The sequence below is a fragment of the Falco naumanni genome, chromosome 3 (genome assembly GCF_017639655.2).
Source record: "Falco naumanni isolate bFalNau1 chromosome 3, bFalNau1.pat, whole genome shotgun sequence".
Lineage (NCBI taxonomy): Eukaryota > Metazoa > Chordata > Aves > Falconiformes > Falconidae > Falco > Falco naumanni.
Genome location: NC_054056.1, coordinates 11,054,963 through 11,069,064, shown reverse-complemented (window position 1 = coordinate 11,069,064; position 14,102 = coordinate 11,054,963). Strand labels below are relative to the sequence as shown.

At 55.7% G+C, this 14,102-nt stretch overlaps 1 protein-coding gene across 2 annotated transcripts; it reads left to right on the top strand.

Annotated features, from left to right (window-relative positions):
* The first annotated feature begins 923 nt into the window (after positions 1 to 923).
* Positions 924 to 13,779, top strand: LOC121085558 (neuroblastoma suppressor of tumorigenicity 1). Of its 2 annotated transcripts, none has more exons than XM_040588338.1 (4): positions 924 to 1,090; positions 11,069 to 11,263; positions 11,481 to 11,592; positions 12,357 to 13,779. In XM_040588338.1, exons 1-4 carry the CDS (start codon positions 1,068 to 1,070, stop codon positions 12,609 to 12,611), a joined length of 585 nt encoding a protein of 194 aa, XP_040444272.1. In that variant the 5' UTR covers positions 924 to 1,067; the 3' UTR covers positions 12,612 to 13,779. The 2 variants fall into 2 exon arrangements, with proteins under 2 accessions (XP_040444272.1, XP_040444273.1); XM_040588339.1 differs by lacking the exon at positions 924 to 1,090 and adding an exon at positions 7,473 to 7,493.
* The last annotated feature ends 323 nt before the right edge of the window (positions 13,780 to 14,102 follow it).

Here is a 14,102-nt window from a genome sequence, read left to right as displayed (position 1 = left end):
TAACAGGAGCCAGCAAAGCCCATCCAAGCCTTGCAGGTATCTTTTGATTTGGGTAGTGCAGGCCATGTGGAGGCCTCTATCAGATTAATTGCGCCTCGACAGAAACAGAGCCCTTCCGGCCTCCAGCAATTACCCTAACTGAAAGATAGCGATGAATGGGCTTTCGCTGGGGTTGTGTTCGGTTTTTTAATGGGAGAGCAGGAAAAGGAAAGAGAAAAGGATGAGAGAGAGGAAGCAAAAAGAAAGAGAAGAAGAGGCAACTGGCCTCCCTGGTGTTGGAGAACACCCCCAAAGCCTTTGCTGCGGCTGGGACTCTCCCCCAAGCACTCGATCAAGTGGGATGTTGAAAGAGGAACTGTTTGCCTTCGGTGAGGCAAATCCAGACTTTGTTTATGTCGCTGCAGGAGCAAATGCTGGGAAATTACCTTCGGACACGGCTCTTCTTTTTCAAGACCCATCAGTTTTACGGCCGTGCTCTGCCAACGGGCTCTCCCCGTGGTTTTTTTAGCTCTGCCTGCCAGCTCCGCAACCGGCCCGGGGGCTGCCGGCCCTGCTGCCTGGGGGGATGCCCAGGGGGTGCCAGCCCCACTGCCCGGGGGAGATGCCAGCCCCAAGGGGTGCTGCTGGCCCTGCTGGCTGGGGGGCTGCCCGGGGGTGCTGCCAGCCCCCTGGGGGTTTGCCGGCCCCGCCGCCCGAGGGTTCTGCCGGGGGGGCTGCCGACCCCAGGGGCTCCCACGCTCGGGCACGGCGCGGGGGGCAGCCGCTCCCCCGGGGGCCGCTCGGGGCTCCCCGAACCGCCCCAGCAAGCGGCCGAGCCCCGGCGGGGCGGGCAGGCGCTGCAGCCGCTCCCTCCGTCCCTCCCTCCCTCCCCCTCCTCTCCCCTCCTCCTCCCGCTCCCCCCCCGCCCTGTCCCGATTGTGCAATCGCGAGCGGCGGGGCCGGCGGCACCGCCCGGAGCCCGGCACCGGGGGGGAGGAGGCGGCCCTGGGCCGCCGAGGATGCGGCAGCCGCCGGGCACCGCGGGGCTGTAGCCGCCCGCCGCCGCCCGCGGCCCCGGAGCCCATGGGATGCGCCCGCCGTCGCCTGGGTGGTGAGTACCCCTCGGCTTTGTGTGCCCCCCGCCCCAGCGGAGCGGACCTGCTGCTTTTTCGCCGCCGCTTGATCAGCACCAGATTTTCCGCCTCTTTCCCCTCTCCCTTCCCTGCCCCCCCCCCCCCGCGGGTGATGGATGGCCGGGAGGATGAGAATATCGCCCCGGGCAGAAATCGGTTGCAGATGAGGCGGACTTCGGGGGGTCTGCTGTGCAAGCGTTAAACTCTTTCCACCGCCGCTTTAGCTCGAATAAAATAAAAAGAATAGGATACGAGGAGCCGCGCTCTATCGGTTGCACATCTGTGGTACAGAGTCCTTCCTTCCCATCTATTCCGGGTTTCGAACAAAAGTGCAGGGAGCGAACGGGAACGTTCGGACTATCCATGAACCGCAGCGCCGGAGGACGCGTATAGTTCGGGTATCACGCGTGAAGGAAGGAGGTTTTCCCAATGGGTACTCGAAAAGTCTGCACTAGGGACGAATACATCCTTGTATCTTACAAATAGGTTTTTGTGCTTACTGAAATATTACAAAGGTTTATATCCGGCATAGTTCTACCTGTTTCTTGAGTTGTAACAGCATATTTCAGTTTCTCTTCAATATTTGCTGCAATTCTGACTTGTTATATGTGATCATCTCTGCGTTTTATGCACAGTGGGGATTTCTGTTTTTCTCTGAGAGAAGTTCTGGGGACAGAGCACGCTTCAGCTCATTTTCAGGCTGCATTAAAGTTGATCCAGACAATCCCTTATTGCCTACTAACTTTTCTCTTATGAGGGCACTTTTACGAGAAACTTATGCTCTGCTTCTGCTCCACAATCAAAGTTTTTACGGGATAGGAATAACCCCATCGAATTAAAAATTCAGCCTGTGTGAAGTGTTTGTGGATTTAGGGCACCGTAGCTTTGCTGTGCAGGGTTTTTTGGGGAAAAATCTGCACCCTGCTGAAACGAGTGGGAAGGAACCTGGTGATATGGCAAGGCCCAGATTTTCCCTTGTATTTTTAGCCTAGAAAACTTAATGTCCTCTTTGCAGTGTCCAACCAGCCAAAAATCAGCTGTGTACAATGGGCACTTTTGCTTCTCGAAGGCAGTCTCCCATCACGAAAAAGGCAGCTCGCCTCAAATTTGCAAACCGCAGGATGGGAAATGGAATTTGCCTTCAGTATAAAAATCCCAAGTTGTTTGCAAACAGTCCTGAGAAGAATCCGGGTTCTTGGCTTGACCTCTCTGTGCTGAATTCCAGCTTGGGGAGTTTGCGGTCTTGCAAAAAGGGCAAATGAGCAAAGCCTTGCCGAGTGCCCGGTCGTCTTTCCGGAGCGAGGAAAAGAGTCAAACTGGAGGGAGTTTCGGGTGCCCAAGAAGTGCAGGATTGGGCCCTGAACCAGGACACTTTTAAAGTAGCCTTGAAGACCTGCCCGTATTGGAGTAACTTTGCTCGTGGTGTCTGTTGGCATTGCTGAGGTCGTGGTAAGCTGGTATAGGCGTGGGAAACCTGCCCGAGAAGCAGAGTAAACTCCTGGGCAGTGCCTCCTCCCCAGGCTCTGTGCTGTTCCCAGTACAACGTTCCCAGTACAGCGTTCCGAGTACCTCTGCTGGCTCCCCTACCCTAGCTGCAACAATTGTGGGGCAGGCAAAGCCGGGGACTTGCTCCATCCGAGGGCACTGCTCCTGCTCCTTTTTTTCTTGAAGTCTGCTGGAAAAAATCCCGCTGCCTCGAGTCGCCCAGGCTTGGAGATCCCCTGTGATAAAGCAAGGACCAGAGCGCTTGGGGGAAAGAAACTTCACACCCGCTCAAACCAGACTCTTAAAAACCTGAACAGCTGATAAAACCGTCCTTCTGGGGGAGGACCGGCCTGGAAATGAGGGGTGGTCTGCCCTCCGCACCTCCCGTTAGCACAGCCAGGAGCTGTGCCTGCCATTTCCCCGGACCTTTGTTTCTCTCGTGGTGCTGTTTAGGGAGGGAGTGACATGGGGCGGTGGGGGGCCAGGGCTTTCCTGGGAGTAAATTAGCACCGGTGGTGGGAACGGAGCAACACAACGCTCATTTCTACCAGTCGTGGAGCTGGGCTGGGCTGCTACCCCCATCCCCAAGATCGCAGTCCTTTGGAGTCGAGCTTTGGAAATGGCGCCAGGATCGGGCCCTCGCGTTGGTCACTCTCAAACAAGGCTTAAGCCTCCTTCTTTGATACAGAGCTCGGCCGACTTGTCCCAGAGCGGGGAAAAACACCGGCATTCGGTTCACCGTTGGGTTTCGCTGTGGTTACTGCGCCCGGTCCTGCAGTTTTAGGGAGGCTGTCTGGATGTCAAGTGTGAGGTCAGCCTCCGGCACGTCTGGTAGCAATTGAAAATACCAACTGGGCTGCGAGCTGTTCCGTTACCCCCAAAAGCCTCCGGCCCTGCGCTGCTGCCTGGTTTTATGCTTCAGTACTGGAGATAATCGCAGTCAGTGCCGTGGGTAACTAACGCAGACGTTGGGCTTTATGCCGTCCAAACTGGGAAGGCTGGTGCAGTGTAAATCAGAGATTAACAGAGGGCGAAGCAGCACTCGGGTCGAGTGGATTTCTGCTGTTGTGGCTGGGATACAGCCTAAACGGGCGTAAAGGGAGAGGGGAAACAGCAGGAAGGATCCTGAGCTGTCACTGAAAAGTCCACAGCTTCAGCTGCAAACCCCTTTCTCCTTCCCTCTTGCTCCAGCAGCTGGGAACCTGATCCTGCAAGCGCAACCCTGCTGCGGAGGACAGGGCTCGATTTTTTATACGAGTTTGGTAATGAATGACCGCGCGAGCCGAAAGCCAGCGCGGTTGGCATTTGAGACAACTCCCATCCCTGCCTGCAGGTTGGCCTTACGCGGCGTGTGTGCTAAATTAAAAAAAAAAAAAAAAAAAAATCATAATCCTAGTGGCCACTATGTACTAGAACTGGTTTTATCTGGTTCCAGTTAGGCTTGTTTTGAGTAAGACGAGCAGTGCCAGATTCTGAGCTCATTTGCACCAGTGGAGTCATTTGGAGGAGCCGGTCCCAGTTTACCTCACTCTAAGTGGAAGCAGAACTGGGCCTGCTGGGAGAAGTGCTCCCCTGGGGAACGGCTGGTGCCTGCCTGCAGATCAGACACGGGAAAAGCGAGCGACTCTTGGGACCCTTCCCAGAGGCAGCACGCATATTACCGGCCCCGTGAAAGCTGTTTTCACCGAAAAAAAGGAGGGGAGAGGCTGTGGCTTGGGTGGCAAGGGGAAGCGGTGTGACCATGGGCTCCGGGGTGAGCCAGGTGCTTGGGGGAGATGCCGACAGCGGTCAGGCTCTGTTGGTGATGCCGCGGTGGAGGAAAAGACAGCCCCTTCCCACGCGGAGGGGGAGACTGCAGCTTGCAGGGGTCAGGGGCAGCTTTAGAGAGGGCAGCCCGGCTGGAGGGCAGCCAGCACTGTTGTTGCGTGGGATTTCCAAAGGGTTTGGGATGCGATGTCCACGTTCGGATGCCTGTTGTCCTCCCACGCCGCCAGAGCTTCGGCCGATCCCCTCAGCTCCCGTGCCGGGCGGCAGCGAGCGTGTGGGACGGCTGTGTGGGAAACACCAGCTCCGGGGGAAAGGTGGGAGGGAGTCGAGCCCGGTTCAGGTCCAGACACGCGAGCAAGGCCCCTGGCTGAAATGCAGCTCACAGCTGTGTTTAAAAGTGCCTGTTTCTCCTATTATCTGCAACGCACCCAGATACGACCCACCGCTGGGGACCGTTGCAGCCAGAGCACGTGGCAGACTGGTCCTTCCTGGCGCAGGGAGCCTGTATGATCTCTCCTGTCCCCAGTTCGCCGAGGCACCCCCATCCCGGGGCTCCCCAAAACTGCTGGCTGCTGGAGGCTAGTGCTGGGCTGGCTTTCCAGCTCCCACCCCTCTTGCCCCGCTGCTCTTAGGGGCTGCAGAGCCCCACGTTTGGAGCAGGTGCTTGAAGAAGAGAGGGAGTGGAGGGTAGTGGGGGCCAGGATATATTCCTCTGCTTTAGGCTGATGCCTTTTCCTGGCCGTGATTGTTCTCAGTGCTCAAGAAATAGAGTAATTGAAATAAATTACCAGAAACTGTTTATATTACTCTTGCCTCCTCCACAGGCCATTAGCATGTCCCTTTTCCAGCAGAGCTCCTTTAGGAGCTCCTTCTAAGCCTATCTAAGTCCATAGGTAGCTTTCCAATGACTTTTGTAGGTAAAAGAGCTTGGATTTTTATTTTTTTTCCAGCTGCAAAATATGAGTTTCTTGAGTGCTCAGTGCCTGGCTGAGAAGCCAGACTTAAACTTCTAATGTACCAAAGTCTTTTGAAATTCTGGCCAAAGTGGGGAGGGGAGAAGGCTTTTAAAATGCTGCACTGCTTTTCTCTATTTCTGCTTTACTTCTGTGAATCGCCCAACCAAGCTTGAGTGGAGATTAATATGTTACGGAAAGGGAAACTCTAACATCTGCTTTTGAAAGGAGCAGAGGCAGCCAGATGCACAGTGAGAAACGACACAGCTTTTGCGCCGTTATCAAAAAGTTTGTAGGATTGATTCTTGTGCATGTTAAATATCAAATGTCTTCCTACGGTAGTTCCCTTTTTATTTTTTTATAATTTTTTCTTCCCAGATTTTGCAGCTCAGTAAAACAAGACTGAAGCTGTCAGCTCAGAAGAGACTTCTGTGTTCAGTTAAACACCCATCCATCTTGCTGTCCTGAAGAATTACCTCTAGATACTCTCAGGGCATAGTGCTCTTCCTTCTCCCCTGGCAATATTGTCGTGACATTGATCAGATGAATTTGGACTGCTGCAGGCACAATAGTAGAGTCTCCAAAAGCATGTTGCGCTTTGTATTTTTTGCACCTAAATTGGAAATTGTGAAGTTTTAGCTAAACGCAAATTGCAAAAAAGTGGCAGGTATGAAATAAGGACAAGTATTGAATGAAATCGGTTGGTTTGATATTTTTTGTTAGTATGCAGTGACCTTTTAGGGTTTTGAAGTTTAAATTTAAGCTTTTCCTGCTAATAATGCCGGCTAGATTTTTTTTGTTACATGTAAGCAAATAGTACTTGAGTTGAGATTCCTAAGAGGCAAATTCCCTGTAGGATTCAGGGGTTAACTGTTTAGACAAAATCCCATGTCTGAGGAGAGCCATGCCCTGGATCTTTCTGGGACAGATACACGTTTCTTTCCAGTTGCCACCAAACCAGACGCTGACTGTAGCTTTGCTTCCTTGTAGGTGCCTAAACAATCGTTTGCCTTTTAGCATTTGTAGCTACTTGCAGCGAGATGGCTCCTGGCCACCTCCGTGCACGGGGGTGATCCCACCCGATTCCTTGGAGAGCTTTCTCTTTTCCATGCAGCGACCCCCGCTCGCCCTGCGGCACGCTGTCCTTGTGTGACTCCCCAGCGATGTCCCGGCCTGACTCCCACCTGCCCTTGAAGCACAGCGCCTTTCCTGTCGAGGAACGCACGCCGCGTCGTGTGGGGCAGAGGCTGTTGGCAGCCATCCCTCCACTCCTGCCCTGGGGAGCCCCTTCCCTTGGAGGAGGTCTGGTGTTCCAGAGACCTCCCTGTGCTTTTCCGCTCTCTCTGCACCCATCGGCTCGCTCGGCATACGGCACGCCGCTGTCTGTGGTCCCACGAGCGGGGAAACTGAGGCACGGAGCAGTGCACCCAGCACCACGTCTTTGGGACCTTCTCTTCTCCGGGCAGTGCCTTGCAGCAACTTTTCTCAGTAAAATGGCACAAATAACTCGTTGAACACAAAAGCAGGACCCGTTACCACTGTGATTCCTGTCTAACACTCACTTGGGGTTGCTCTTGGCAGCTTGGCAGGGTGTAGCTTGAGAGTCGTGTGTCCAGGGGGGCAGGAGAGGACGGTGGAGGTCCCAGCTCTGATCCAGACCAGGAGCTGACACCTTGACCTTGTCCATCTCTGCTGAGATCTCATGCATCTCGCACAAGGATTTGGATGGCTGCGTTAAGCGCTGAGGTAAGGCCGTTTCCCGGCTTTGTACCTCATTTTCCTTAGCTGCAGCGTGGAGCTGACACTGTTTCTGTGCTGCATGCACGGGCTTTGAGCCTCGGCTAAGCAATGTTTATAAAGCTCAGGGCCTTCTTGTCTCTCAGAACCTGGGATGCCGTGTGTGTGGCCATGAGCACAATATACCTGTGTCTGTGGCTTTATGTATTTGGCAAAACTGCAAGATCCTGGATAAGAAAAAACCCCTATAAATATATTAAACTACTCATGAAATGTTCCCCATGTCCACCTGCAGGCTTGTCTTGTATTATGCTTTAAACTTCCCACTGGAAAAAGAGGGTAAAACTGATTAGATCTTTTTTATTTTCCTCCAGAAGTGTTTGGTTTCCAAGTGGCCGGGAACAGCTGTGGGCTGGATGGTGGGAATGTGGCCTCCGAGGTAATTCCCGTGATTGTCCTCCGGCCGATGTAACCAGTGTAGATTTTCCCAGCTGCTTTCAGGCGTTGGTGGGGACTGTCCTGCTTGCAAGGACTCCTGAGAGCCCCCGGGGACTGCCGGGATGGGAGGAAGGAGCGATTCCAGGTGACACGAAACATCTGAGTGTGCCGCCACCAGTGCTGGCAGCCAGGCTGGTGGGAGGCTCAGCCGGCAGGACCCGTGCCAGGCTCCCGGCCCCGGCGGGGTGCTGGGGTGCTACGGCTGAGCCCCGTCAGCCCTGCACGTTTTGCCCCTCAGCTCCTTGGGCATGGGGACAGGCTGGAAAAGGGCTCCGGGGCTGCTCACCACAAGGCTGCAGCTGTGCGTGCGCTGAGGAGTTGTTTGTCTCTGGAGTCCGGGATGTGCCAGGCTCAAGGGCTGAGTCATTTGATTTCTCAAATATGCGCTGAAGGGATGGTGGAGGAAGCTGCCATGCGGTTCCCTGCAGCGGGAGAGGGGGGAGACCCTCACGGGCTGATGGCTCTGCCGGAACTGAGCTGAACTTTCTGCTTGAAAAGCTTTGACTAGCAGGAAAAAAATGTGCCCTGGTGTGGAGAAGAGAAAGAACCCCTGTGTGTGGGGCAGCGCTTGCTCCCGCCAGCTGGCCAGGGCTGGGGTCAACACACTTGTTCCTTTAGGGGCTGCAACGTGTAATTTAGCTTGTCACGGAGGAATGTGCTCAATGCCTTTATTTAATCGGGAGTTTGCAAACCTGCTTGGGTGCCTTGTCTTCCTTTTTCCCTTCCCTTCCCAGCCGGGGTGGGGGGGGGAGAAGGAACACGGTGCTTTTGTCTCCGACCCTGTGGCTGCTGTCAGATGAATGGTTTTAGTGGCAGCTCTGTTCGCATGACTGGTTTGAACTATGCCAGCGAACATGGGCTGTTTCCAGCCTCAGCTCCCTCCTAAACTCAGCTGCATCAGATGTTTTCCTAGGCGCTGGCATAAACCTTGTTACTTGCTAGAAATGTGGCCCTGCGGGTTCCAGAGCATTCTTGGGAGAAGGAAAACACCGTGGGGCTGTGGCCATCAGGGAGGGACAGCGGCGCTCAGGACCTGCGTGCCCTGGAGGATGGGGCAGAGCTGGAATTGCTCCGTCTCTGTAGAGGTACCCGGTTCCCTTGCTCACCGTGGCCGTGCTGCCAGGGGCCCTGGTTACAAAGCCATCCCTGCTCAGAAAAGGAGAGGGCTTCAGCGTGTGTTTAAGCGCTTTTCTGAATCCAGGCCAGGCCCTGTGCTTTAGCAGAGCACAACCTCACTCGTCTTCCTCTCGGTATCGGAGCGAGGCGGGAGCCCAGATGCTCAGAGATGATCCGTCATGCCTCTGGCAACTGGTCTGCTCTGACCAGTGCTGCAGAAACACCTCTGTACTGAACGCCTCCCTCCAGGAATGAAAAAAAAAAAAAGGTCCCAGGGAAGCAGGACTGTCAGCGCAGACAGAAATGTTTGCCTCTTTGTTTGCTGCTGGGTAGACATGCACAGAAACCTGGAGAAAAACCAGCCACCACCTTTCTTTGGAAGGAAGGAAATTGCTCTCTAATCGGGCGTGTGGAAGTGAACTTGTGTGCTGACTCCAGAGGAATTTCGGCTGTTCCCCGGGGGGTTGTTATTGCTGTTTGGGTCACATCCCAGCTCGGATCTCGGACTTGCCTTTGGGAGCGGGATTCCTCAGCCCAGAGCTGCTGGCATCTGAGGAATGAGTGATGCTCGTTGCAGAAAACCAAGCAAACCAAGTGTGTGTGTGCGCCCGCGCAGCTTAGCTATGTCTCCTTAGCAGAAATTGCAGAATTCCCCTACTGCGATGGAAAAAAATATAATTCAGGGAGCAGAAGTAAGCCCTGAGAGGTGTCTTCAGGAGGAATGTGTTTAACCACACCGCTCTTGTTAATGGTATTGCAAGTTCAGGGGCTAAAAACCTTCTGCTTATCTCCAACCAAGACCTGCAAACCCTGCTTTGTGTGGATATTCTCACCAGGGACCCACGGGATTCACGTCAACAAAGTGCTGGGAGGGTTAGGAAGCCAGGACTATAAAGGTGTTGCTGCGTTATACCATTATGTTCCTGTATCACCGAGAAGTCAGAAAACATAGCAGAGGGTCCACCTGATTCCTCCAGAGATGCCGGGGCCAGGGAATGAGGACGCCCTTTTCCGGCTGCCTTGGGATGGAGATGAGGAAGCATCTCACTTTCGTCTCTCGGTTCCAATCAAGGATGTTGGGCTCAGTGGAAGTGTAACAGGGCAAAACCCTCTGCCCCATAATGACCTTAAAATGACCTGAGCTGGAGCTGGGAGAAGTGCTTAGCAGGCCATCTCTATCATTCAGAGAAGTGTGGTGGTCCTCCAGCTGAGGATGTCTTGGTGAAGACTGTGCAGGTGGACGCAGTGACCGGGGGACCACCCAGCTGGGAGTCCCCAGTGCAGAGCTGCCTCTGACACTGCTCTCCCATAAACAAGGCATTTTTCCTCTCCTTTCCCGGCAAGCGTTAGAGGGCTGGGCCCAGGAGCCAGGGGAATCAACAAGAGTCTTTCCAGTGTGGGCTTTGGATCTTCGTCTGGATAAATAAATAGAAGGAAATAACAAATATTTTAGGAAGTAGAAAATGCCTGCCTTTCACTGTGACTCCATCCAAACCCCACAAAGGAAAAAAAATTCCCGGTTTCTGTGATGCTTTTCCATCTGCCTTTCCCCAGCGATTGGGAGTGTTAATGCAGCACCTTGGCTGGAGAGCAGAGCTGACCCACAAGGAAAGCGGCATGGGATTGCTCCGGGGTGGTGAGTAACCCCCTCAGCCCACCAGCTCTGCGAGCGAGGGTTATGCTCAGTGATAAAAGCCCCCCCCACACCTCGTCTGCAGCCTGAGGTCCCGTCCTCAGAGTAACCGTCGGCTGAATTTGAGTGGCTCTATAAAAATCAATGCTGCATTGGTCTTTCCTGTGGGTTTCTACCTTCTGGACTGAGGTTTCCACGGCTCCCTGCGTGCTGCTGCCTCCCAGCGACATCTGCTGCGTGCTGCCAGGAGGAGGGTGGCTTTCCTTCCCGGGAAAGCGGTCCCTTTTTTTCCGGGAAAGCTTGCGGCAAGGCCGGCTTGGGCTTTTAAAGTGGGAGAGGAGGAAGTGGGCAAGTCTGCTCCTTCCTCAAATAAAAACATTTCTGCGGTCCGCAACTTCTCCAACCTGGCTCGGCCCGTGGCGGTGACACTTGTGTTTTGCAAACTCCTCCCAGCCCAGCTTTGGGTGGGAAATGCTGAAAAGCTGCTGTTGCTTCTGGCCCAAAGCTTGGGAGAAGTAATGCAGGTATCTGCCTGCCCCAGAGCTTGTTTTGAAGAGGGAGGAGGCACAGCAGCATCTCCCAGTGCCTGTGCAGTGTTTTGGGGAGCCCTCCTGGCCCCGGCAGCGGCTGGGGAGGGAGATGTGAGTACCGGCACACGGGGGGGATGTACCTGTGCTTGTCGCAGCCAAGAACTGCCACGGGCTTGGAGGAGTGGGGCTGTTTTCTGTCTCTTGTCTTCCCTGCTAACGCTTTGCTTTCTTCTCCAGTTACAGGGTTTTGGCAGAGCTGGCCATGATGTTATGGTTCGTGGTAGGTGCCCTCTTCCCAGCGCTGCTCCTGGCCGCACCCCCCCCCATCAACAAGCTCGCCCTCTTCCCGGACAAGAGCGCTTGGTGCGAGGCAAAGAACATCACCCAGATCGTGGGGCACAGCGGCTGCGAGTCCAAGTCCATCCAGAACAGGTATGGATCCGCCCTGGGGGCAGAGCTGCACACGGCTGAAGCTGATTTCCATTTGCTGATGACGCCGGAGTGGCTCTGGGGACTGTCACTCGCACCATGTCCTGCCTCTGCCCAGCTGCCTTCTGTCTGTCTCAGTGGAAGGTCAAATCTCCTTCTGCCATTGCTGGGAAGAGCAGGTGCCTCCCCTGAGCCCTCATCCCTCCCGTTGTCTTTGCAGGGCCTGTCTGGGACAGTGTTTCAGCTACAGCGTCCCCAACACCTTCCCTCAGTCCACGGAGTCCCTGGTGCACTGCGACTCCTGCATGCCAGCCCAGTCCATGTGGGAAATCGTGAGTATCCCTGGAGTATCCCTGCCCGCTCCATGGCTCTTTCTGCGGGGCCTTGCTCAGGGGCTCTCAGCTCTGCTCTGCCACCGCTTTAGGGCAAGTCATTCCCCTTCCCTGAGGTTTTCCTGCTTGTCGTTTCCTTCCAGGGTGTCCCTCAGGTGGCTGTACCCTGGCTTGAGATGCCTGGGTAGAAGGGGCTGCTGGAAGCAACGTGACTGATGTGATGAATGATGCATTTATCACTGTTTGCAGAAGCATCCCCCGTCAATCCCTGCATTATTCATCCCTGTGCTCATCCTTCCTGCCTGTTCTCTCCACCGCTCCTTTTTTCACCTCCTCCCACTCGGGAATTTTTGACTTCTGTGATGTCCAGAAGTGCTTCCCACAGCCCATCTGCCCGTCACCCTCAGACCTCACAGCTTGATGCCGCCATTGATGCTGGCAGAGCCATAAACCCTGCCTCCGAGGCCAGCCCAGGCGCCCAGGGAGCTGGGCTCAGCGCTCTGCTCTGCTCTCGACTCAGCCATTTGGGCAGATGGTTTAGTCCAAGCTACCTGAGATGGTCAGCAACGTGCCTTGTGGGTGGCCTTTGCAGTTACCGCTGATATTTCTGTGCCGGTAGCACCTGGGAGCAGTGTCCCTCTCGTTGTTTATACGGACAGGAGCCATCGCTTCTCGCTTAAAATACCCCACGTCTGCAGGGTGTGGGGCAGGATGGCCATCCGGGCCTTGAGCTCTACCCTCACTTGCCGTGTCCTCGTCCCTAGGTGACACTGGACTGTCCAGGCAACGACGAGATCCCCAGGGTTGACAAGCTGGTGGAGAAGATCCTTCACTGTAGCTGCCAGGCTTGCGGGAAGGAGCCGAGCCACGAGGGAGCCCTGTTCAACGTCTACCTGAACGCGGAGGAGAACATGCCCGCGGAGGGTCCCAGCCCCCATCACTATGCCCACCACCAACAGGAGGTGGAAGAACCTCCCGCCTCCAGCCACCACCATCACGAGGAGGAGGGCGACGACTGACCTGGCCCTTGCGGACTGTCCTTGCAGCCAGCGGCGCGGGCAGGGGGTGTGTGCGAGGGAGAGGGCTGGGGTTGGGGGAGGGAGGGGGGTGGTGGAGTCTTTCCTGTCTAATAGCTACCCTCACGCTTTGCTCTCCACGACACCCCGGGGCTGGAGGAACGTTCTGAGGCACAAGCAGGGCTGAGGGGCGGCCGTGGGGCTGGAGCTGCAGGGCGAGAGAGGAGGGCTCGGCGTCTTCTGATGCAAAACTACTTGCACATAATAGTAATAATATATTGAGAGGAGCGGGAGCCCGGACGAGGGGGTTTCGGCTGAGAGCCAGAGCTGAGCTGGGCTCTGCCGGGGCTGGCTGCAGGCTCCCGAACCCGCTCTTCACTGCGGGTCACACGCACCCTCGCTGAGCCCTGGGGTTTTCAGGTGGAGGAAGAAAGGACGCAGCTTCTCCACGGTCCCACAAGAGACGCGCATCTCTCCCGGAGCGTGCGGGGCCGCCGGCATCCCTTCTTCCCCCTGCCTGCCTAAGGACACGTGGGCTCAGCATGGACGCGCTGTCCCTCCTGGCACGTGCTGGATCTTAATTCACCCCCAACCCCCTTGCCTTAATTAATTGGGTAGCTCTTGGGGGGTGTGTGGCCCCCGGGGTGTGCCTCTGGGGCTGTGTGTGTGATGTGGTGGGGAGCCGCGGTGACGAGAGCCCTTACCCTGCTGGTCCTCAGGGCCACCGCGGAGCTCCCCGGGAGCGAGGGCCCTGGGCCATGCCACAGGCGCGGGGGCTTCGCGCTTGGCGGCCCCCAGGGGAAAGCCAGGAGCAGGTTCGTGTGGGGGTGGGCTGGGTGGGAGCCAGCCCCTCTCCCCCCTCTCCCTGCTGCACTTTAACAGTGGTGGAGGGAGAAGGGGGACGAGTGCCGGGATGCTGATGTACTTTTGCAGGGGGCTGCTCGTGCAGGGCTGGGGAGGCTCGGGGGCGGGGGGGGGACAGCCCTGGGCCCCTCCTGCTACCCCTTTCTCTCAGTTGTATAAAGCTGATTTCTTTGGCGCTGTCCTGACAAGAGCTTCCAGAGCTTGTAATCGATGCCTCCCCCTCCTTTTTACAAGGTTTTTTTGTTTGTTTGTTTTTTTGTTTGGTTTTTTTTTTTTTTTTTCTTAAATAAATTAGTTCTGACTTCCATTTCTCAGTGCTCTGATGCCTGTCTGGTTTTTGGCAGGAGGCTCCTCAGGGCTGATGGGGGAGAAGGTCGTTTACACCGGGCAGGACAGCAGCGCAGGAGGGCACAGGGCATGGGAGATCGATGGTTCCCTTTAGCTTTCTGCTGCATTCCATTTGGGAGGAGGAGGAGGAGGAGGAGGTGGAGGAGGAGGTGGAGGAGGAGGAGGGAGAGCCGCTAAAAGGAAAACGGATCCCCAGATCCCAGCATATGGGCTGCATGTGGACGCGGGGAGCCTGCGCATCAGCTGCGCTCCAGCGCCCGTGTCGCTGCAGCCTGGAGGTTT